The 25,463-nt window shown below is 43.5% G+C and overlaps 2 protein-coding genes across 6 annotated transcripts; both read right to left on the bottom strand.

The window, feature by feature from the left end:
• Window positions 1–8,245: 8,245 nt before the first annotated feature.
• On the bottom strand, window positions 8,246–20,153 carry LOC136423518 (NLR family CARD domain-containing protein 4-like). Of its 3 annotated transcripts, none has more exons than XM_066411726.1 (7): window positions 19,680–20,153; window positions 16,362–16,430; window positions 14,667–14,750; window positions 14,300–14,413; window positions 10,491–13,248; window positions 8,924–9,953; window positions 8,246–8,694 (listed from the first exon to the last, which is right to left on the bottom strand). In XM_066411726.1, exons 3-6 carry the CDS (start codon window positions 14,710–14,712, stop codon window positions 9,863–9,865), a joined length of 3,009 nt encoding a protein of 1,002 aa, XP_066267823.1. In that variant the 5' UTR covers window positions 14,713–14,750; window positions 16,362–16,430; window positions 19,680–20,153; the 3' UTR covers window positions 8,246–8,694; window positions 8,924–9,862. The 3 variants fall into 3 exon arrangements, with proteins under 3 accessions (XP_066267823.1, XP_066267815.1, XP_066267807.1); XM_066411718.1 differs by lacking the exon at window positions 19,680–20,153 and adding an exon at window positions 19,053–19,235 and having other exon boundaries at window positions 14,667–14,792; XM_066411710.1 differs by lacking the exon at window positions 19,680–20,153 and adding an exon at window positions 19,053–19,235.
• A 94-nt stretch (window positions 20,154–20,247) lies between these two features.
• On the bottom strand, window positions 20,248–25,354 carry LOC136423533 (3-keto-steroid reductase/17-beta-hydroxysteroid dehydrogenase 7-like). Of its 3 annotated transcripts, none has more exons than XM_066411748.1 (7): window positions 25,258–25,354; window positions 24,639–25,089; window positions 23,898–24,008; window positions 23,295–23,448; window positions 22,561–22,781; window positions 21,788–22,096; window positions 20,248–21,295 (listed from the first exon to the last, which is right to left on the bottom strand). In XM_066411748.1, exons 2-7 carry the CDS (start codon window positions 24,657–24,659, stop codon window positions 21,086–21,088), a joined length of 1,026 nt encoding a protein of 341 aa, XP_066267845.1. In that variant the 5' UTR covers window positions 24,660–25,089; window positions 25,258–25,354; the 3' UTR covers window positions 20,248–21,085. The 3 variants fall into 3 exon arrangements, with proteins under 3 accessions (XP_066267845.1, XP_066267853.1, XP_066267838.1); XM_066411756.1 differs by adding an exon at window positions 21,385–21,402 and having other exon boundaries at window positions 20,248–21,277; window positions 24,639–25,339; XM_066411741.1 differs by having other exon boundaries at window positions 24,639–25,338.
• Between the last annotated feature and the right edge of the window lie 109 nt (window positions 25,355–25,463).

Raw genomic sequence — 25,463 nt, 5'->3', positions numbered from 1 at the left:
CTTGTGAAAGGCACTTAACACGACTTTCCTCACTCCACCCAGGTATAAAAATAGGTATATTATTCCCTGTACGTGGCACTGTTAGATATAAGTTAAGAAAAACTTAAGTGCAGACTGTGCAGTGTCACGTCGTCCTTGTCTGTCCAAAAGCGAAGTAAGAAAACAAAAACTAATCCTGCTGACTTAGGCGTGCGAGTCTGTCCAAACAACATCGATTGTTTTGAGACGTTTATGAAAGGAGTTGGAGGACTTGTTTCCCGTTGCCATAACAAACCGTGCGTATGAGTGTGAGCAGCGTCTAACATCGTTTCTAAATAAGGTTCGGTTCTAAGTCTAAACAAGGACCTGGTCTAAAGAAACGAGGACTGAACAGAAATGTCTGTGTGATTGTTTCCCTGGAGACGACATTTTGTGGCAGTATATATATTCTTCTTCTTCATGTACCTAAATAAAAACGTAAAGCCTTAGAATAACCTTTAAGACCTCCCTTTAACTAAGTACAGATAGAACGTGGGACTTTGGAAAAGCTGGTTGATTATAACGTTGACGTAAAATATTTCTCCTAACTACAAGAATTATGACAAAGCTATTACACTGCATCTTTTGAGAGGAACATGCTTTGTTAGTGAGTTGTTATTTGGTACGTTAATTGTGCTTTTATGATGATTCTATTCGGCTTTCATGTCTTTGATAAAAAATGTGTATTTTGGGTTTCGATTATGCTCATAACAAAGACTGGTATGTTATTAATTGATGTAGAAGAATATCTTCCCATAGTCGACATAATAGTGTATACAAAATTCATCTATAGCAACAGCACGAAGCTTTCCTCTTCTTTGTTTATAATTATTTGATCCTCTCGAGTTGTACGAAAACAACGACAAATATTTGAGCGATAAAGAGCTTTTTATTACCCAGTTATGCCCTAAAAAAGGAGTTACGCCCTTTGTTTCTGGGTGACGCTACAAACTGTTTGAAGTACCCTGTACACGTAGGTAGAGACCATTCCCCCTTCCCCCGGCAATGGTGGCACTTTTAACCTACCGCTGTTTACCATGTTCTCATAAACACCGCTGTAGTGTACTTTAAGCTCTAAGCAGATGTTGGGGGGAAGATTGTAACATTTGCTTACTGGCTGTTTTCGCTGACAGCCATACACACCAGAAAAGCCCGGCAGTCAGAAAGCATTACACCCCCCCCCCCCACACACACACCAAGATCTGGTTGGAGATTAGTGAATTTCATTAATGGTGTGCCCGCTCAGTGTAGGTACATTTAGGTTTATTTTTAGGCTACACTAATTTAGTTTCTTGGTGCTCGAATTCACTTGCTTTATTTTTTTTCTGACTAAGAAAGATAACGTTAATAGTACCAGTGAAGGTAAACCACAACCACAAACTTAAGTTTTGGTAACAACAGTCAATTCTTATCTATGTTTTCTATTAATTAATTTATGCATCAACGTTTAATGTCCATTGTTTGAAATATTAACAAGTCCAATGCATTGACTTGGCTTTAAACCCCGTGCGACCATCCCTATACAAAACCCTCAAACAAAGTTAGTCCAATTTCCCAAGCTTTTACAGACTTCTTCATCTATGACGCACTATATAATCATCCCTGGGAAACACCTAAGTGGGAAACCCGTGCCCTCCCTAACCCCCATCACGAGTACTTAAATCAGTTTGCCAACTACTTACCTGCTGCAATTTACTTTCCCCTTTCATCGATTTTCTTAATCCACTTATAGTGGCTAAAAATAAACTCCCGCCCCCCCCTCCCCACTGACCCGGTATAATGCCATCTATTCAGACCGGCGCCTACGAAATGGTTAAGTTAGTTAAGTAAAAGTCCTTTCTGCATCGGATGGTGCATAGGGCGGCGCCCATCTCCGTTTCGATAGCCCTTGGGCCACACAACTTTGTACAATCGCTACAGTAGGGGGCTAGTCCACTGGTAGCGGAGTGTGTGTTCAGCTGCCATCTTGTTCCAAAATGCTTAATTCTTTCAGAGTGCCAAGCAGAGAAATCAGTAGGTACCATTTTAAAGTCTTTGGTTTGACTCCACCAGGGATCGAACTCATGAACTACCGTGTGCAAGGCGAGCACTCTACCCACTAGGTCATTGCACCAGCACAAAATGGCACACTGTGTTGTTTTTGTTTTCACGATGACACCTTCCCCCCGCGGCACAGGTGCGACACAAAGCGGACAGGTAGCAGGTAAACTTACCTGCCCGCCGGCACACCTGTCCTGCCCCTATTGTCACCTGACAGCTCCCATTGTTACCTGTTCCTTCCGTGTTTTGGTGACCCCAGCCCTGGGCGGTGCGCTAAGCGGTTACAACATTTTTAAAAGCCAAACAGGACACTGGGCGGGTACCTTTGTTAAAACCTGTCCCACATAATATAAACAATTAGCAGGCATTTGCAAGACATATAAAAGGGAAAACACGACATTGTATAAAGGAGTTGCTATTAAAGAAACCATAGTTAAGCTTGAATAGAATCCCCTATTTTGTCGTCCGCAGTGAGAGTATAATAAGCCGCAACAACAGTTTTAAAAGCTAAACAAAGATCAAAGGCTTTTGTCAAAGACATGTCCCACATAATATCAACAATCGGCAAACCACAACACTACATACAAAGGTAAAGGCATCTATGCAAGAGTTACCCCTTATTGTGCTGACTTTACGTTCACAGTGACAGTATACTAAGCGGCGACAACATCTTTAAAAGCCAAACACGGATCAAGGACCTTTGTTAAAACCTGTCCAGTCTTTAGATGTGTAGGTTTTTTAATACCATATAACAAAGTAGAGACGTTTATGAAAGAGTGAAGGTTATACAAACTGTAGTTTTTAGACTGTGTAAAAATTCCACTCAACACTGCGACGTCCTCGCCCTAAAACGCGCCGTCCAAGATGAGAGCCGCATTCCCTTTGAATAGCGTGTTTGGGTCAGTTTTCAGGGACTAAATGGACGGAAGAAATTGAACAAAATGGGGCGAATAATTTGCGAGAGGAGTTAGCCGACCGATAAAGGTTTCGTTTGCCCCGGAGGCAAATTCCTCACTCTCATTCTGGTCAATTGATTCAGTCACGATAGACCATAGACTGGAATTTCTCAATCTCAAAGAAGCGGTAAAATGCACCATAAGTCGAGGCAAAGACTGGAGTGAGATAGTAAAACAATTGCGTAAGTAATTTTTTGTGCTTATAGTTTAACTTTGCTTCAGAAAAATTTTACATTAGTTTTGAATGTAAATTCCTCATTCTTATTTTGGTCAATTTCTGCTATTCGTTCAATCCCAATAGACTACAGGCTGGGGTTCAGAAACGAAGCGTTGGAGAAAGAAATCGTGTGAATCTGTCGTCAGCTTTTCAGATCGTGTGTGGTAAAACAATTTGCATCGATCTTGGCGAAACAGTGTTATCAGTACAGGTGTCAGAGGTCAGATACGATCGTCATAAATCACAAAATGCCCCCGAGTGACAAATTTAGACAAGGAAGGACCACGCTGTAAAGTAGATATTTAACACCATTTCTGAGTTGTTCTGAGTTGTTTGTATGATTTATTACATGTTATATCTCAATATTGGTGAATGCATTATACTTTCAATTCATGTTAAGTTATTCTTTTGTATCCTGATTTGTTATGATTTTGCAAGGGCTCTCTTGGAAATCAGTTATCTAGCTAACTGAAGGAACCACCCTAAAGAGTAATAAATACATAGATGAATAAATAAAGTGTCTTACATTGATATTGTATAGCTTGTTCTAGATAAACGTAAGTAGCAAATAGTCTTATACACCGTTTTGCCTTACATTGTAGCTATAAGCAATGTTGTTGTGCAATGAACTTTGACTTGACTTGCGTCGGATGGGGGGTGAAGTGACAGCAAGCAAAAATAGTAAATATACAAGTGGGAAGACAGGGACATTACAAAAGGAAGTGAAGACAGCAAAATTAGGATAGCCAAACAGAACGATTTCAGCTTGTTCTCCTAAGCTTGAAAACGCACCTCTATTTGTGCAAATAACCCCATGCAATAATAAGAGAGAATTTAAGAAATACTGAAACGAGTCTCTATTCCCTATCAGAAAGGGAATCTTAAACAATCAGCGGAAAACAAATTAAGAAAACCTGACCTGGCGAAGACTGCTCAAACATCCACGTGTTCGTTCTTAAAAACATCACGGATGTCAACTTCAGTTTTTAAAGACGCCGTCTGCAGTCTGCTGTACAACGTCTTAAACGCTAAGGAGCCTTGTAAGACGTTTGTTATGAAGCAGCCGACACAGAAGACTGCCCCCGACCAGTCAAGAACACTTACCGCCCGAGAAAACACCAAGACTCCGGCGGACCCGGAAGGGACTGATGGCGGCCTACTTAAGCGTACAGGGCCCGTCTTAAGTTTACCCAAGATTATATAAGGGACAAGAAACCTATCGCCTTAAAAATGTTCCCCCAGTAGTTCTTATAGTTACTCCTTACCCTCTTCTGATCTCCGTGGCCTGTCTGTCCCTCTCCCAGCACACTGTTGGCTGTGTCTGCCTGCCACCCCGTGTCCGAATGTCGTCTGCGTTGCCAGGCGACCGGAAAGCCTGGTAAGACCCTCGTCAGCGGAGGGAAACAACCTTAAATACCCGCCGGGCGAGTCTAACCTGGTTATCAGCCTCTCCCCGGGCTACAGGCTGGGATTCCTCGGCACTATGTGCTTTTATCCCCGCCTGGTCAACTTAGACTACCCCGGTGACTATGCCTACCCGAATTCGATTAATAACCTTCCAGGGCAGCCTCCATCAGGGTTTCCTACGGGAGTATGGAGAGTAGAATTCGGCAAAAATATGGTGAATTGACCAGGAAAGTCAGTCCGTGGGAAGTCACATTTCCCCCTGCTACGGCAAATGTTATCCTACGATGGCCAAACTCACTTGGCAAAGTATCCTCCCTATAGCCAGCGTAGTTAGGCTAGTAGAGACTACTTACACTTACAGGGGGGCTGAGGCAAGATTTCCTCGGGGGTATATTAGATCTGGTGCCGATGAGCTGGCCTGTGCGGGCCCTGGCAGCAGTCTGGATCCCAGGCTAGGCGACTCGGGCTTGTTTGGGCCGCACTTATAGTCTGGTAGAGACTACTTCAAGGGGGCGGGTGTAAAAATTCCTCGGCGGTATGTTAGACCTGGTGCCGATGAGCTGGCCTGTGTGACCCCTGGTAGGAGTCTGATTTCCAGGCTAGGCTACTCGGGCTTGTTTGGGCCGCACTTATCGTGCAGGTAATCGGGCGGACTGACAGGTACCGGTAAACTCGGGAATTAGGGGGGAACGGCGAGCTTGGCAACCGCGACCCGTAGCGTGTGTGGTCCGGTGGTTATCGCCAATGATTTTGTACCAGAAGGTCCAGAGTTCGAGTCCCGTCACAGTTGTCGCTCACCTGACTGTATGCTACTGTAAAGGGCAGAAGTCGGAACTTTAAGCTGTGGTCCACAGTTCATATCATGTGTTGAAAAGAGCAGGGGGCGTATTAGCACGTTGAACCTATAGTCTACTAAACAGGGCTGAAAGACGTTTATATGATTGTATGTTTTAAAGTCCTTGTAACACTTATGACACTAAGATGCAACAGTTCTTAACTGCATTCCACCCAAATAAAGTAAAAATCAACACTTAAACAGAATTATTGAGACGTTCATACAGAATGAATATACATGCACCCGTCTTATGTTAGCAAACATCGCAGCTAATCGAACCTTATAACTATGGTTAAATGTACATTGCCATTGTTAGCACAAGCACTTTAACACGTACATACCAACACACACACACACCTCAGGTCACACCTGTACAAAGCACCCGTCCGCCCGTCTCTGATTGAAGACGTTTTGATTCTCTTGTTAGCACAGGAAGTGTTGGACATGTTGGCCTTCGATCGGCCAGAAACAAACATGACAACTATTGGTAATTAGGACATTCCACTTGATGTGGGTTCTACCGTAGATATGCCAACATGCCAGAGAAATGTCGTCTCTACCAAACTAACTACGCCGGCTATAGGGAGAAAACTTGCCAGGAGAGTTTGACCACCATAGGGTTTCAATCGTAGTTGCAGAGGGGAAATTGTTAGCCTTACCGTGGACTGACTCTCCTGGCCAATTTTGTAGAATTTTACGATCCGTACCTCCACAGTACGAACAAGCTATCTGCCACCCAAAAATCAAAACCACAGCACTTCCAGGTCAAAAGATACAAAAATAGAAGTTCTGCTGCAGTACCAAGGTCACATACCAGGGGGCCCAAAATCGACCTTGAATTTCGGCTTCACAACACCTGCCCACATACCAAATATTGTAATCCATCGAGAGGCTCTTGAGTTATGCTGACTGGAATGGTGCGGAAACACAAACAGACAGACAGACAAACAGACAGACAGACACACCCAAAACTATATCTCCATTTTTCATGGAGATAAAAACGGTCTGCTTTGTTTATTCTCATGGACAAGCAAACTTAAAGGGTCAACCAAGTTGATACCGAAGTCGTTGATATTGTCCCATGGCGATTCCCGCCGGTTTGAATGCACGGCTCGTGTGGAACGGTAGGCGTGCGACTTGCACGTCCCGGACAAAAGGCCACACGAACGTGTCAAGATCATCTCTGCCAAGTTGATTGCGCTTTTGGGGTCTGACAGGTCTGACTCTTTTTGTAAATGCTTTTGGTAAATAATTCTGCAAGGATAGTTGAAGAATTTCAACAATGAAAATTATGAATACAATAATAATTGCATCCAAAATATGGCCGGAAAGTGAACAATAAAGTCGAAAGATTACATTTTAAGAAATGTTAAAGTTCGTATACTGACATTTTACACGAATCCCCGGGCCCGATGTCGTAACTTTGCAAGACCACCTCCTCGTATTGTGCAATTTTACCCAGCTCTGTCTTAACATGCAAACATGATTTTCAAATATGAATAGGTTCTTAAAATCAACAACTCCACGATCTGAATCCCCCACACTTTGATCCAAAGACTAACCATCGAACTAAAGAAATTTGTGCCAACTATACCCCTGCCCCTCTCCCCAGTTAAGCTGTATAAACAGTCGAAGGCTGTGTCAACAGCGGTTAGTTTAAAACCTCACCTCACTCCAGCCACTCTTACAACCGACCAGACAAAACCACAGACCACTTACTTAAACAGTAAATTGTCTCCAGACGACTCAACACATTATGGAACGCACTTCATAAGCAGCTACCTTAAAACATGTAGACGTCTATTGGAAGTGTCTTTCCCATGCAGATGGTGTGACCACGTTTGGGACAAATTAACCTCTACCTATAAGTCTTTGTACATTTAGTTCCTGTTGACATTGGTGGCCTCGTGGTTTGGGTGACTTGGAATGTGTGTGTGTGTGTGTGTGTGTGTGTGTGTGTGTGTGTGTGTGTGTGTGTGTGTGTAAGTGTGCGCACGCGCGTGTGTGTGCCTGTTTCTGTAATGTGTTCACGCATGTGTTCTCACAATAAGTGCGTACATGTGTTTGTGTGTTTCCATAATGAGTGTGATTCCGGATGTATATATTACATGTTTACACAATATGGCCTTGCCATACCATGTAGATCCGCTGAGTGGTGCTATTTCTGTCTGTGAGACTGGAGGTAAAGGTAAAGCAGTCATCCTCAATTCATGAGGTGAAGCATGATGCTCTATTCAAGTAGCTAGTGGTAGTACAATCCGGCTTCGCTACGGCTCGCGTTTTCGGCCAAGCACACCGTGACACTGGTCACTGGGAGGGTGCAGTATGGGTAAGGAGATAAGGTGTGCCATCTCTGATTGCCTTGTTAATTACAGTATAAGGTGTCTGTGCCCACAACCATATAACATTGTAACATGTAACCTCCATTAACATTAATCTGCCGGGATACATAAATCGGCCACTTTGAAAAACAGTGCGTTAGAGAGATCTCTAGTGCAGCCCCCTCCCCCCTGGTATGCACAGTTTTTTTTATCTATGCTGTTGCCATAGCCTCAGCTTAGCAGCAGAGTTTAGATATCAGGAGTGCATTATACTGGGGGGCGTTGGGTTGGAGATCTGTTTGGATGTATCTTCTCAGGATGGCGGAATTATGTACCCTGGTGGAATTATGTTACATATCATTAAGTATATATCAGTTTTGAAAGATAATGCACTAAGTGTTGATTAAACAAAAGTATCAAAACCATATAAACTAACTCCAACAGCAATAGATGTGTAACAATAGACATGATTTTATTCCTGTTCTCTAAACTGGTCTTCATGAAATACAGAATAATTTCTCTTATTGTACACAAAGATAATAAAAATGTCGTTGACAAAGCCTGGAGCTGATCAGTTGAAAACTTGGGTGAGTCCAATTTTTGTGTTGGCAATTGCAGTTCAACTTTGATTCAGAATGACTTTTAACAACACAGAGAAACTTTCAAGTGATTACAAATTTTAAGATAATTTCAATACATACAAATATAGCAAAGATTACAATATACATGTAATGTGGGCATAATTCCATACTATATACACCCGTGTAAATAGTTTCATCAGGTTGGTAAATCAATTCATCTTAATCAATATATTGAGTTCTTATCACACAGCTGAGCTAAACTCTCTTTCATACATAACGAGTGACCCAACAGCCACACAGTGACAGATACAGCTAAGACCTGCCTGCCTGCTTACGTGCTCAGGCCAGAACCTGGCCCCTTGCTTTCCAGGAGGATCCTCCATGTAGTCCTGTCCCTGGGCCCTAGCCTCTGCTTCCCGACTGTTTAAGCCCGTGTCCTTCACAATTTGGTCTTTCCATCTCTTCGGTGGTCTTCCCTGGGGTCTGGGGGTAGCGAACTCCTGGCTGTAGACTTTGTACACTAGTGTTTGTGGGGGTCGTCTTAAGACAAAACATACTATTTTAATGTACCTTTACTATCTGAATTATGGTCAAATTTCTGTGTCTACAATCCTATGTCACACCTGTCAAATTGATGCTCTTGTCCTGAGTGAACTTGGCACATTTCACAACTTCAGCTGTGCAGTACTTTGGTCATAGAAACCCTCCCTCCTTAGAGCAGCATTGGCATCACAATAGACCGATCCTGTGGAACACCATATCGAACGAATAGAAGACCCATAGAACCCCCTGTTCTATTCAGCCCACCTCCGCCAAGAACAGCACTAGTTGGACAGAGATGGCACGTGCAAAGCATACAGCCTTCAACAAAGTAGACATAGCATTCTTATTTGGCCCGCTCTGAAAGGGTTTCAGTGCCACGAAAGCTAAACCGAAGTCAGTGGCATTATTTTCAACCTAGCCGCGGCAGCCATGTTTGGTCCGTCAAACCCTGTTTTTGACGGAGGTGTTCGAAATCGAACAGGGGGCGTGGCTTTGGGATCGGTCTATTGCATTAAGGTTGTAGATAGTAAGTTGCACCAGGCTAAATGCTACATACATGGTTGGTTCTTTTCAGCCAACCAGATAACTAACATTCGTTCTGAGTCATCTGCTGTAACAACCTCTTCCTTCTGAACTTGAGACTGGCTATACAGAAATGCATTGTGAAATTTAGACATGATGTACATGTATAAGGGTACAAAAGAATAATTCCGTGTAGAAATAAGTGTCACGAGTAGTGCTGCGTACCGGTACTCTACAGGTCCAAAATACTGAATATGACAAATGACTGAATAAATGAATGCCAGTCTAAATGATGACAACGGTTATAAAAATAACTCAACACATATAAGAGTTTATCACATGATAAACAATGAATCTTCTCATTGTTCCTTCATTTGGAAGAAGGTTCTAGGTATTATCTTTTATTGTTAAAAAGACTTCCATTAGTGAAGCATGTTGGGAGCTCGGAAGGACCACAGCTCCAGGCAGCTGGCTGTGGTGTCCGCTCCCTCAGGAACTAGATGCTGAGAGTACCTGACAGTGTGTATGAAAAAGGAAAACAGAGATGCCTACTTAATCAAAACACAGTGTCATAGTTTTCACTAAAGAGCATGGAAGTAAAACTGCTATAATGATAAATAATCAATTTCATATAGGTTAATGGACAGTTAAAAATTGGTACATACGAAATTAATGTATCCTGTTGTAGTATAATAAGAATTGCCATTCAATCTAAACTGCTGGATTACAGTACTTAACTGATGAAGCGTGTCAGGTGGACACTTCAAACGTCTGATAAGTTCATACTGTAACCCAGTGGAATACAATGTAGAGTCAATTATAATTTTATTCTTCGATTTCCAAGATGACTAATATTTACAAACATACTTTTTGTTGTATAATATTTGAACATGTAAGTGAGGGTGTTTATCTACAGTGCAGATAGGCTTGGACTTTTATACTATAAAAAGTCAATTCAAAACATTTTCATACTGATACCATTAACATGTTTTGAATTATGAGAGTCTCTTTTGATACCCTTGGGTACAGAGGATAACCAACATAACTCACCACAGCTCCTCCAGTGTTGGGTGTTCCTCAGCAGCCTGCACCACAGCCTGGAACCCTGCAGGCTCCATGGAGATGAACCTCAGGTCCAGCCGCTCCAGGGCAGGGAGTCTGGGTAGAGCCTCGGCCAGAGCCATGACAGCGGTGTCAGACAGGTGTGCAGGTGTGAACAGGGAACCAGACATGTCCAGCCTGGCCAGTGCCGGCAGTGCGCTGATGAGCTGTGCGACCCTCCCCAGTCCAGCTCCTGTTACTCCACTATTCCACCCGATGTCCAGCACCTGTAGTGTGTTGTTATAGTGAGGGGCTGTGGTCAGACTCTTGTCACCAGGTGGGTTTTGTTCCATGTCCAAACTGCTGGGCTGGCAGAGTGTTTGCACCAGTGAGACAATCCCTGAGTCCCCTATGTCATTGCCTCTAACATCCAACACCTGTAATTGCACCAGGTGAGGCTGAGCTTTGATCAGGGCTGATATTCCTGCATCAGTGGCACCTGTATATTTGAGAACCAACACCTTCATGGCTGTGAGGTGGTGGAGGATAGCAGCCAGGCATTCCAGCCCGGGGTCTCCTATGTCATTCTCACTAATGTCCAGTTTGATGAGTCTGGTTAGCTGACACAGTGCAGGGACAAGTGTGCGCATGCCTGTGGGGCTGATACCGATGCACCTCAGGATCAACACCTGCATGGCAGTGAAGATGGGGAGGATGGCGGTGAGAGACTCCAGCCCAGTGTCACCGATCTTATTCCAATGTATATCCAGTTCTCTCAGTCCCACTAGGTGCCGCATATAGGGAGCCAGGGATGACATGCCCACAGCTGTCATGCCTATACACCTAAGACGAAGTACAGCCAGGTGTAGAAAACTGGACAACCCAACACGTAGAACTTCTATCCCAGCATCACCAAGGAAATAGTTTATAGAAAGATCCAGTTCCTCTAACAGAGACATGAGGCTGAACCCCTGCACAAGCGGCTGGAGTGATGATGGTGTTAGCCATGTGTCTGACAGTTCCAGTGCCCTCAGACCAGGAACATTCTTCAGAGCTGAAACCAGCCTGGCCGTCTCATCAGATGAGTTAAACCTTACTGATACTAGTTTCAAGTCCAACTTAAGTCCAGGGAGTGAAGTTATAAAACACTGCTGTAGGTACTGAACTGTATCTCTGCTGTCAGTGCCTCCACGGATATTAAGTATGAGCCTGTCTGGCAGGTTTGCTGAATGAAGATTTTGTGTGTAATACTTAAGAGCTGTGGCTTCTCTACTGTTAATGGAGCTGTCCAGCATGACAATTGGCAGGGCTTGACTGATACCCTGAACCACTTCTGGTTCTTGTTTCTCACTAAAGATGGTCAGGCACAAGGATGCAAACCTTTCATAGGTTCTGCAGGATTTGTGCATGTCTCGATCCATTGGCACATCTGAACAATCAAATTGTTCAGGTCGTACGTGTGGGAACTCTCTGCTGCTGATCTTGCTCAGTTCCTCCATCACAGCTTGTGCTGCCCGTGAGTCACAGCCACACGTGAACTGAAGCAGGTTACTGAGTTCAAGTGCCTTGCTTATGGAGGTGAGCTGCAGCAGCTCTACAATGTCCTGGTTCACCAGGGCATGAGCAACATATCGTCCGGCCAGGAACTCTTGCATGGTCTTGTGGGAAAAGTTCAGCTGTTTCCTTGGATCTGATTTAGAGGAAGAAACCTCAAAGGAGACCACACCCAGATTTAACAACAACTTCCAATTAATCGTCTCCCTCTTCACTTCTGTAAGGTCAAGAAGGGTCTCATTCCTCACTAGTGCCTCTAGCGCAAGCTTGCCAAGCTGCAGTAATGACTCAGCAACCTCTGTAGGCAGCCCTTCTGTTGGCATGTCCACTCCTTCCCGCTTACAGTACTTTCTAACCAGAAATGTCAGCAGGTTTTTGTACAGCCCCGTCATTGTTCCAGTGGACACCATCTCTTGGTCCTCCTCCCAAAGCACACAGACAAACGTCAGGAAAATTGGTGTGTAGATCAAAGTGTTCAAAAGGTTGTTATCTTTGACTTGTTCAGCAAGTGCCTTTGTCAGTTTTTGCTTTCCAACTGCAGTGAAATACTGCCTGATGTATTTCTTCACATGTTCTTTAGAGAAGCCCATGATGTGTACGTGACAGTCTGGTCGAGTGTACTGCTGCACTCCTGCTGAGGGTCGGGAGGTGATCACAATCGTGCTGTTGGGGTACATTTTACCATCCATGAGTTCAGGAATAGCTTGCTTGGCTGCCCTGGCCTCAGGCCGCAGCTCATCATACCCATCTAGGAGGAAGAGCACACAGGACTCGTTCCTCTGTAGGATTTCTCTGATGGACTGTACATCAATACCTTCAGTTGTTTCATCAACACACTGGTCCCACACCATCTCCTCTATGGTCTCCCCCTCTCTCACCTCCCGGAGTCGGATCAATAGGACGATATCGTGCCGTCTGCCTAGCTTTGTTTTCTGTGAGACGGCATCTAGGGCCTCTTTGGACAGAAACGTTGTCTTCCCCCCTCCGGCTTCACCCTCAATCAGAATGCACCTTGGTGCTGTGGACAGTCCTGTGATATTTGGCTTGAACAAGTCGTCTAATGATTTCAGTTCTTGCTTTGTCTTTCCCCGTACCAACTCTAACTGGGCAAAGATGTCACTGAGAATAAGTGTGAAGTTGTCATACCAGATCAGAGGTTTAAAGCGAGACAGTTTCAACTCATAGTACTTCTTCACAGATTTCTGGAACACATCTGGAATAGAAAGTACACAAGTTATAAGACTTTATAGTATACTATAAACATTAGTGAGAATCTAACGTTTCAAAGTGCATCATAAATCAGAGCCTAAACTTTGTCAGCTTGAACTCATGATACTTGTTGACAGAATTTTGAAATTGATCTGCAACCAACAGTAGTCTGGTTCCTTGACAAATAGCTTAATAGCTAGTACACTGAATTCAGCCTAACATATGGTGAATCTGAAACTAAACTGAAGGCCTTAAAATGTTCTCAATGTAGAGCTGTGTACCTAAACAAATTTTAGGTACAGGTACAGGTACACGGGTTAAGGTACAGGTCCTGACCTGAACCTGTACCTATTAGTAAACTACTTGTTCGGAAAATGCTAGATTTTCAATAAGGACAAAAGCATGTTTGAACTGGTAAAAACATAATACTTGATTGTGCTAGGTATCATTTTTATGAAAACACAGATGAAAATTCGACTCCAGCCATGCAAATGTGTTTTTTGTGCTTTAGAGTGGCTTTAGAGCACTGCCACGGTAATTTCATAGTAATTTTATCTGTCAAAGTGGCCATCCCCTGAGTCAGGTCCAGTACCAATACAGCAGGGTCAGGTATTTTGGAACTGTACCTAATTGATTGTACCCAGTACTGTATCGGTACAGTGTACGGTACACAGCTCTAACTCAATGCTTTCAACTACAACAGACAGATCCACAGCTACAATACCAGACAGGCTAACTTACTGCACACACCTAGTAAGTACTTCCACTACTAGATCTGGAAAGAATACAGGGCTGCTACAATCAAAGTCTACTGTATCTGTATCTGTATCTTTATAGCCGGTATAACTGCCATTAGGCATAACACACCAGCTTCGCAGGCACGCGGCGCGGCAGCAGCTGGTCATATTACACCGAACGGTCTGTTACACCTAGTCTTTGCATATCTGACTGCAACTGTTCTTTAAAGCTACTTAGTGAGGAAGCTCCTACAGTACTTGATGATTTACATTCAGAAATAACTACTGATTTACATTCAGAAATAATCTGATTCATACTCTCAATCTTCCGGCTCTCCTCCTTCCGCCCCCACGGTTTGAAGAAGCGTCTGAGACTGTCAAATCTGCTCTTCTTCTCCACTGGAGGTGTCCGGCAGCCCGGTACAGCATTCTCTATCAGTATTTTGGGAAAAATACAGAACGGTTTCAGCTTCATTTTTTCTTGTTGTTGACCCCCAAACATAATTTGCAGAACATTAAGCCGTGGTCAACTACATTATTCATAATGTACTTTTCATAAATACCTACTAGTAGGTGAATTTTCCTGGCACAACTAACTTGTTTATACTATCTTCTCTGTCACAACCAGTGGAAGATTACCTAACCTGCTCCCTTTAGTTTATTTGAGATAAATAGCTAATCTCACCTGCAGTTTCACCTGAGCGACCAGCTGCACCTTGTCCCTCAGCCATGATGACTCACACAGGTGTCAGGTATGAGGTTACAACACCTGAAACAGACAGGTGTGCAATTACAACTGGACCTACAACACCTGAAACAGGCAGGTGTGCAATTACACCTGGACCTTCAACACCTGAAACAGACATGTGTGTGGTTACAACTAGACTTACAACACCTAAAACAGACAGGTGTGTGGTTACAACTAGACTTACAACACCTAAAACAGACAGGTGTGTGGTTACAACTAGACTTACAACACATTAAACAGACAGGTGTGTGGTTACAACTAAGCTTACAACACCTGAAACAGACAGGTGTGTGGTTACAACTAAGCTTACAACACCTGAAACAGACAGGTGTGTGGTTACAACTAAGCTTACAACACCTGAAACAGACAGGTGTGTGGTTACAACTAGACTTACAACACATAAAACAGACAGGTGTGTGGTTACAACTGGACCTTCAACACCTGAAACAGACATGTGTGTGGTTACAACTAGACTTACAACACCTGAAACAGACAGGTGTGTGGTTACAACTAAGCTTACAACACCTGAAACAGACAGGTGTGTGGTTACAACTAGACTTACAACACATAAAACAGACAGGTGTGCAATTACAACTGGACCTTCAACACCTGAAACAGACATGTGTGTGGTTACAACTAGACTTACAACGCCTGAAACAGACATGTGTGTGGTTACAACTAGACTTACAGCACCTGAAACAGCCAGGTGTGTGGTTACAACTAGACTTACAGCACCTAAAACAGACAGGTGTGTGGTTACAACTAGACTTACAACACCTAAAACAGACAGGTGTGTGGTTACAACTAGACTTACAACAACTGAAACAGACAGGTGTATGGTTACAACTAGACTTACAGCACCTGAAACAGACAGGTGTGTGGTTACAACTAGACTTACAACACCTGAAACAGACAGGTGTGTGGTTACAACTAGACTTACAACACCTGAAACAGACAGGTGTGTGGTTACAACTAGACTTACAGCACCTGAAACAGACAGGTGTGTGGTTACAACTAGACTTACAACACCTAAAACAGACAGGTGTGTGGTTACAACTAGACTTACAACACCTAAAACAGACAGGTGTGTGGTTACAACTAGACTTACAACAACTGAAACAGACAGGTGTATGGTTACAACTAGACTTACAACAACTGAAACAGACAGGTGTGTGGTTACAACTAGACTTACAACACATTAAACAGACAGGTGTGTGGTTACAACTAGACTTACAACACATTAAACAGACAGGTGTGTGGTTACAACTAGACTTACAACACATTAAACAGACAGGTGTATGGTTACAACTAGACTTACAACAACTGAAACAGACAGGTGTGTGGTTACAACTAGACATACAACAACTGAAACAGACAGGTGTCTGGTTACAACTAGCTATAGACTTACGACAGACAGGGGTGTGGTTACAACTAGACATACAACACCTGAAACAGACAGGTGTGTGGTTACAACTAGACATACAACACCTGAAACAGACAGGTGTGTGGTTACAACTAGACTTACGACAGACAGGGGTGTTAGACAGGTGTGTCGCTGTGTCTGGGTACAACTACAATTACAACACCTAGAACAGAACAGTGCATGTTTACAAGTAACACAACTAGACTTACAGCTAGGCTTGGCTCTGCAAAGGAAGATTCTACAGGATGTTGTTCAAGTCTGTACAGGCTTGCTGGAGGCTGAAACGGATTATATCATCATTTGCATTGGAATGAGACAAAATTACTTGGCAAAGGTATGAACAATGTCATGGAACCCTATTATCTGGTATGTATTGGGATAAAGTAGTCGATATTGGGTCCCCTATTTGCTTTCGATGGTACTACAGCAGAACTTCATTTCTTGTGTTCTCGACTAGCTACGATCATCATTTTTACAGGTAGATAGCTTTGGGGCTCATAAAGAAGTGGTAAAAGTTGCATCATTGATTAGGAAATGCTACAATAGCTTTCTTTGCAAAGATAAGACTTTTATACTTTGGAAAACGGGTTATTTGTGTGCAGAAGATCATTAACTTGTGCAAGTTATGCAATGGAAGACCTTATGTGCACAGTCATTGCGAAGCCCTCATAATAAGGGACTGTACGTTATTTAGTGGGGGGGGAGGGCCGGTCGTCAGAGGGTCGGGTTAAAAAAATTTTCCTAGGCCCTCCCCCCAGGTCAAAATTTTTTTCCTAGGCCCTCCCCCCAAGCCAAAAAAATTCTCCTAGGCCCTCCCCCCTCCCATCCCAAAAATATTCAGACGGCGCCGTTTGGAAGTGTCCTTCGCGTTGTATTTTACCAAGGAGGTTTTATATAGGAAACCTCCTTGATTTTACAATGGGTCTCACCAGCGATCTCCCTCTCGTTTGCCATGCTACTTATGCACCCGTACGCAAAAAAAATGAATGGCTCGGAGCCCATCTTCCAAGTTTAAAAATATGCTTAAAGAGACTAATGCATCGTTTGTTCATAAATGATACCACTGTATGATCCTGTACTTGATGGAATCTCAAAAGTAATTGTACCCGATTTGTCATTTGCGCCGCTCTAGCGGTGCGCGCCGGCCGCATTTAATAGCGCTTTGCAAACTTGTGGGACCTGAGCGGCGTCCGGAGACTATCTAAGTATCTTACACATTTGAATTTACGTTCATAACTTCAGAAATATTCTATCATGATCATCAAGAATGCTAACCGTCAGGACGACATTTTAACATTACGTAAACAATATCAGCACTTGCCAAGACCATTCTGCAAGGCACAGTAGCAGGAGGGAGGAAACGAGGAAGGCCAAAGACCTGGCTGGACAAGCAACATTAAGACATGGACTGGCCTGAGCACTGCACAGCTGATCAGAGAGGCCGAAGACAGAACAGGATGGGCACTGATCATTGCGGCTGGCTGTCATGACGCCCCTACCACCACTGAGGTCATGGGTCATGAGTGAGTGAGAAACAATATCGAGTTCTAGGCTCGTCATCTGTTGCTACTAGAATTTGTCAAATGACTCAGAACGTTACCCGGGAAAGTTGATTCCCAGCGACCGGACGTCAATTAATATTCCCCAATATAAAGATGTTGATTCAGGTTTTTTAAAAATCCTACCTTGGGGAACTTACAAAAGTTCGGTGGCCGCGTGGATCGCTGTTAGCGCCGATTGACGACGCTATTAAAAAGGGGGTCCGGGGATGCTTCCCCGGGAAATTTTAGAACTTCAAACCCTCTGAAACGCTATTTAACGCAATTTCAAAGGCAAATTGTCCTTGAGCAAAGTGGGCCCGCCGGCAGCACATGAAAACCTAAGACGTAATTTTTGATCGCACTTTCACCCAATAGCATCGTCAAAACCACACTTTCCCTTTGTTTACAAATGTACGTTTTGAAGAACTGACCCGAGAAACACAGCACTCAAACCTTACTACAGTCCCGGGAAGCTTAAGTAGCCGTTGAATATAGTCCGGGATTTTTGTGTGTACTTCTACATTTGCCATCTTCAACAACAGAAGTCACTGGAATTGGATAAGACTAGGGGTGGGTACCGGTACAAACAATTCAGGTCCGGTCCAGGTCCAGGGGGTCAGGTCCAGGTCCGGACCTGTACCTGTACCTGGTTATAGTAGTGTCGCAGTACATCATATTTTGGAGAGCGAGACACACGCAAAAGTCTCCAAACGTCATGTCTGGAACGATATAATTTCTTAGGTTTGCACTTTTGTTTGTCTCAAAATTATTACTCTTCTCGCCGTCTGTTTACTAATCCTTTAAGTGTTTCTAGGTATGATTCACAGCTAACGTATTCGAAAATGAAGTTAAATCTGTTGTTTTGTATTTTCTTAGACCAGTTATGTGGCCGCCTGGTGCTATGAATTTTCTAATCGGTCCATAGGCCGGTCCACTGATTTTTTACGGACCGGTTTTTTGGGACCGGTCCATTAAGAAATACCGGTTTTGTACCGGTACACGGTACCGGTACCCACCCCTAGATAAGACTGAAGAAACAGCATGGAAAAGTCCGCCAACAGTCCCAGAACCGCCACACGCCCCTATGTGACCATGTACACGGTTTCGTGATCTTAGCTCCGCCCCACGGCAAAATTCCCGCGAAACCTGGAACATTGCCTTTCTATCGGCCACGCCCACAGCTAGCCGTGGCGACTCTTTAATCGGGTATATTTTGCTGTATGTCTAAAGACTCTTTTACATTACCCTCACAAGAGTCGTGGGAAGACCCATTGAAAAATCTACACACAATCCATCGGCTGCGCGATAGTTGCTTCCCCGCCAGGTTTCTGGGTGTCCCTAGCTTCCTTGCACCCTTACCTATCTTTCGGCACCCGTAGGAATCCCAGATCACCCGTAATATATCCACAGCGCGACCATTTGCGAACAATCCCCCACGTATCGCTCCCTCAGTTCAACCGCGCAGCCATCTTGTTTGACGTCGGCGATGTTCGGAAGGTTCGGAAGATTTCCGACCGTTTCCGGAAAGCGCTCGGAACGTCGTCGGGGAATCTTCGCTGGTTTTCCGTAACGGTCGGAAATCTTCCGAACCCTAATATATATAACCCTAACCCTAACCCCTTTTCAAATACCCCCATACCGTTAATATTGCTTGTATTGTACTGTGTTTTAGCTGCATATCCACACTATAAACTTGCCAATAAACTGGTCATGTAGATGATTATCATTCTACAAGCATCTGTTTTGATGCACATCATTGGTGTTCACTACGTTATCATTGTCAGTTTATATTGCTAGACGTCAGGAACCTAATGTGTACATGTTAAGGACACACATATACTTGAAACCTCTACAGGAACACGGATTTTTAGTAAGGCGCTAGGAAATTGTAACAGCAACATTTACAAATATACCTTGTGGAACAGACCAATCATGAAGCTGATGACTAGAAATACTGATAATTTTATTACAAAATAAGACACATACCTCAGATTGCAGGGAAACTGTGTGCGGTTCCTCTTTTTCGGGCAGCTTTTGTGACACAATTCGGAAACAGCAGATGTGCGTCACCTTTCCAGCATGTCTTATGTTCGCTTGCCCGTTGTATATAATTGGTTATGATGACGACAGAAGTAAAGTTTTATCACTTATCACATACTATACTAACAACGATAAAAGTCAGACCCGTGGATCTAAAGAGTACACCTGCTCTTGCCAGTCTAGTCCTAAAAATTCCTTCTAGTTATTCCCTTGGGAATAGATTTTTGCCATGGACACTTCCCTGGCCTTGCTTTTGTGTGCAGTTGGGGCGTTTTTGCATAAAGTCTTTTGAAAATATGTCTTTTGAAGTGATCACAGCAAATTTTATCATATCTATTTCATGAATCATTTTTCAAGCATGTTTCCTTTTCTTTGTTCTGAGAAATGAGTTTCAAGACAACCACTGACAAGAACATAATTTTGTACATACCAGTCTTAACAGCAGTCTGTTTTATCTGTTTTATAACCTTTTCACATTGGTCATCTTAAAATACAACACTGGAAAATTTGGGCATCTCTTTGCAGATTTTATTCAACACATCACAGATTACTTCAGATTGGTGTAAAACATCACAACAGAAAAGGATTGAAAGTCTACTAGAACAAGTTAAGTTTGTTTGTCTATTTATGGTCATTTTCTATAAACTGTAATGCCATATGTAAAAATGCTGATTACCACACTATGTAGCTGATCATTCTGATTAACTAGAATTATCAAACAATAGACATGCTTGTAATTATTAGTGGTCAAGTTGATTTATCTATTAAGTTGAATAAATACATTGAATAGTTTCCTTGATGAAATTATAACATTGTGAAATGTTACATATACTGGATATATAGGAATGTTCACTATTGATGGCTTAAGGACTTAATTTAATTTACCTTACAAAACAAATTAAGGTTCATCGAATCAGGACTTTTAACAGTCTTTTTTCTTTCTAAAAGACTTTTCCCAACAATGCCAAATGCTACATATATGAGACATAAAACACAAGGTCAATCGCAACTAAAAATGAATCACATTGGTGGACCCTGGATGGATGAACACTGACCCCTGAGAATGAGATTCATCTGAACAGGTTTTCTTCTGAGACCTTTGTCCTGGGTCTTTAACCAGCTTAAAGGCATGTCACACCACCTTGGTCACACTTACCATTCTCCCTGCTGCCAAACTCTGTAACCAATAGGGAATTGGTTGCCAAACGGCTACTTCAGATTGCTTACTTTAAGTTTTAAAGGCCAGACCTCTTTCCTGTGTGATACTTCTAAGAAAAGTTCCATTCATATGACACAGTTAAAAAAAAGGCACTCTTGAGAAGCTTAGCTGGACCTCTGACCTAATTCTACTGTCATTGACCCCTGATCTTTGACCTGACCTCCCTATACTTCTCCCTGAAGTGGTTTTCTAACTGCAGGAGTTTCTGGTAGAACTGCTCGGCTGTGGGCAGGTCGATGTCCAGTTTCTCCCTGTCCACATAGGCCGTCCCCCATACCTTACACCTGCTGGTGTACTTACACAGGGGGTCCAGACTGGAGGGCACCTGTCGGGACAGCCACACCTGTAACAAACACACCTGTTAGCACACCTGTGGTCCCCATACCTTACACTTGCTGGTGTACTTACACAGGGGTCCAGACTGGAGGGCACCTGTTGGGACAGCCACACCTGTAACAAACACACCTGTTAGCACCTGTTATGACACCCACTATCAGAAAGTTCAACTGTTTCAAACACAAAGAGTTCTATGGCCTGATGACTGACGAATTGTTAATGCATCCATACTGTCACTTGTCCTGACCTAGGTAGGTAACACATCAACTAGTTAATGCATCACCAAGGTAACACATCACCAAGGTAACACATCACCTAGGCAACACATCACCAAGGTAACACTTATTCTCCATAACAACAACAGCAGTACTGTCCCGTTGTGCAGGCTGATCTTCATGCTCGGCACCAGCACCCACATGACCTAGGCAACACATCACCAAGGTAACACATCCCCTAGGCCACACCTACTCTCCATAGCACCAACGACAGCAGTACGTACCAGCACCTCTGTCCCGTTGTGTGGGCTGATGGTCATACTTGGCACCAGCGCCCTCATCACCCACAGCAGCGGCAGCATGACCCACCACACCCAGGGCGGCAGGATGCCCTTGGTCAGGTTCGTCACCACCAGCCCGGGGCACGCCGTGTGCGAGACCAGCCCGCGGCCACGGTACGACTCGGTCAGCGCCGCGCTGAGCATGTCCGTGGCGTACTTGGAGGAGCTGTAACCTTCCTGCCCCTCGCTGTGCTGGAAGTCCTCAAGGTCAAACGCCTTCCGTGTGGCATTCTGGGAGGATGTCCAGATGACCTGCAGGGCAAAGTTCAGGGGTCAAAAGGGAGGATGGTGGCATTTAGTTCATGTATTTGAGCTCTGCTGAGAACTTTTGCTACCATTACCAGCTAGAAGCTGAATTTCAGACACAAGAAACCTGTCAACATAATCATTCTGTGGTAAACTGTGGACAACACCTGGGATTTGATCTCTTGACTAACAGGTTTGTTCAAACCAAAACAACCTTGGCCAAGGCTGTACTTTAGGTGGTGATGTCATTACCTGCATGGTGTGTCTTAAGATGCAATAAATGCTGTCTTCACCTTTCAGACCTTTCAGACCTGTCCTACCAATCACTTAACCTGAGGTGTGGTCAGACTGGCACAAGATATCAACTAGCACCCTTATTACACACATTTGTGACTTAAACTGTAATGTGAGTCTTAAGGTGCTACAGGTGGTAACTTTACCTGTGCATCTTGTCTAAAAAACAACTATACCTGAGAGGTGTGGTCAGGCTGGCACAAGACATCTTCCAGCTCTCTGATCAGAACAAAGTGTCCAAAAATGTTCGTGGCAAAGATCTCCTGCAGTCCATCCTTCGTCGTCTCGTCCTTCTGAGAGAGGAGCTTCTCTCCCGTGCGGAATATTTCCGGCGCCCGCGGCGACACCATGGCTTTCAAGATGGCCATTGCGTCTACTGACACCTTCCCCATCGTACCTGAGAAATAAAACTTGTTTATTTCTTTGCTTGTTTATTTACGGAGATGTACAAAGCCTACAGCCAGGAGTTCGCTACCCCCAGACCCCAGGGAAGACCACCGAAGAGATGGAAAGACCAAATTGTGAAGGACACGGGCTTAAAAAGTCGGGAAGCAGAGGCTAGGGCAAGGGACAGGACTTCTTGGAGGATCCTCCTGGAAAGCAAGGAGCCAGTTTCTGGCCTGAGCATGTACTTAGTAGGCAGGTAGGCAAAGAGGAAGGAGAAGAATAATCTCCAAGTGTTACACAATGTCTCAGCAAAATCAGATATTTCAGTCTCAAGAAGATATGTGTCTTTACCTTTGTGCCAAATTTCAACTCATTTCATAATAAATTGTACCTGCTATTTGATACTTTTCTACTCACCCTCATTAGTGCATATAGGTTGTGATAGATATTCAAACTTTCAATGTGTTGCTGATTTCAAAGTGACCACTGTGAACAAAATAAACAGAACAGATTTCATTCTCACCAGCATTGAGGTAGAGGTAGTCCACCCTAGGGTACTCCTCCCGGATCTTCTGTGCCGCAGTGTAGACCGATTGGACATCGCTGGTGTCCAGCCGGACACACTCCACGCGGGAGTCGGGGTGAGAGGTCAGCAGTGCCTGTCTCGCGGCTTCCGCCTAGAGAAATACAATGTTTCGGTTTAAGTGTCAGGGTGGATCCAGCATGAAACAGTTTGAGGGCTAAAGAAAATATTACTCTGATACACATGCACAACCAAACACACACACACACACGCACATGCATTAACTACTAGGAGACCTACTAGTACATAATACAATGTTAGTAATGTTCCCTAGAGCCAAATGAAGGATTGGGACAATGGTCGATCCAGCATGACACAGTTTCAGGGTTAAAGGCAACATTAAGCCACTCTTCAGGACCTGATTCTCAATTACTTATAGCCAGGGTGCCAGCCTTTTAGCTTTAGTATGCTCTCTTGTCTCCTTTCAGGAACTGGCTTTCCTCAAACAGAGAATCTCTGAATCCTCCGGCCAAAGGATAGCAATTTATGATAACATTTGTGTAAGTCTTTGTTTTTTAAAACATTTTTCAGGTCTTCAATCACCTTCATCATGTTCCTACAGGCCAGGCATAAGGTCAAGGTCGGGTCAAGGGTCAACAACCTCTCTGCAAGGGTCAGACCTATCCCAGCATTCCCTCCTGTGATCACAGCAACCTGGTGTAACAAAACATGATGTCACATAATGAAGGCAAACACAAAAACCATCATAATTAAAATTTGTCATTCTTGAATATTGAGGATGCATAGTTTTCTGTAAGTAATGTTGAGTACATCATCACTTCTTTATCTCTTCAATTAAATTAACTGATCACTTTTGTTATGATTTATACTCTGTCTGTATTGTGATCAATGATAACGAATTATGATACAATATAGATAGCCAAAATGATAAGAGGGGGTTTTGTACCAGCATGTATAGTTAATGTAACGTTACTATTACAGCCTAATGCTAACAGTTAGGCAATGCCAGAAGGGACTGCCTAAAAGTTAACCTTGAAGCAAAGCAAGCTATACTCAGCTAGGACAAATTAATGGAAACCCTGGTGACCCAGTGTTGTGCAACTGCAGGGTACTTGGGATAATTCATAGAGACCAGAGATAATTGAAGTGCGGTCCGAACTGGACTAACAGTTCCTTCGTACGTACCTGGCCGAAGACTCAGCTCATCAGTACACAAGCTGCTCATACTCTCTATACGTTTTAATGTTACCCCGAAACCTCCTAGATTAACTTTATATGCAGTGGACTTTGACAAAGCTGGTATATAACGTTGTTGTACCCTACCTTTCCTAATGGAGACGCCATCGGGACCGAGCCCAGGGATAGAGTCCAGAAGAAGAAGAAGCGATGATCAAAGTTCGCCACTGAAAGTTACCAAGGAAGTGGTTCGAGCATCGTACGATTGTGTCAAAGGTCACCAGATGGCTTCTTTTGCTTACCCACTTAGCAGCGCCATCCCAGCGATTCAGAGCTGTAATTCCCGGACTAAAGTTAGTATATCCAACGGTCTATTAAACTCTATGCAAGGAGGTTAAATCTTGGTCGAGGAAGGTATCGTTTTGTTATAGAACTTTCTGAATATTGTGACCAGCTGAAACGTTATAAGAGCAACAACAGCACTTGTTTGGGTAAACAACATGGTAGATTTCCCGCCATTGACCCGTGATATGGTTTCCTCCAATCAGAGCTGAGAATTCTGCCACACCCCCGGCACACCCTAGAACTTGGGACTCCCCTGCAAAACAACAGATCATGTTTCATTCCGCTATGTTATGCATGTTTTGTTTTGTTTTTAACGCGGATCTCTGTGAATCGCAAGCTTGACATTACATAAATATTGTGTCAGCCATGAATTTGAAGGGCACGGATTGTGAAATGACAATACACGGAATAAATACATCACCGTAGGCCTGATTCTTAGATTGTCGAACGTTTTTCGCAAGCCAGCTTGAACCAGTTTTTTCCAGTCCTGGCGTACATTGCATTCTAAAGGGAAGGAGGTACAACATTTCTTCAGATATTTGAATAAGATTTCTGAAATACTTTGTTATATAAATTTGATCTTTTTGTACAATATATATCTAAAGAAGATATATACATACAATATTT

Source organism: Branchiostoma lanceolatum, chromosome 1, assembly GCF_035083965.1.
Source record: "Branchiostoma lanceolatum isolate klBraLanc5 chromosome 1, klBraLanc5.hap2, whole genome shotgun sequence".
In the NCBI taxonomy this organism is placed as follows: Eukaryota; Metazoa; Chordata; class Leptocardii; order Amphioxiformes; family Branchiostomatidae; genus Branchiostoma; species Branchiostoma lanceolatum.
The sequence above is the reverse complement of the archived record's forward strand: the minus strand, read 5'-3'. Positions and strand labels throughout refer to the sequence as shown.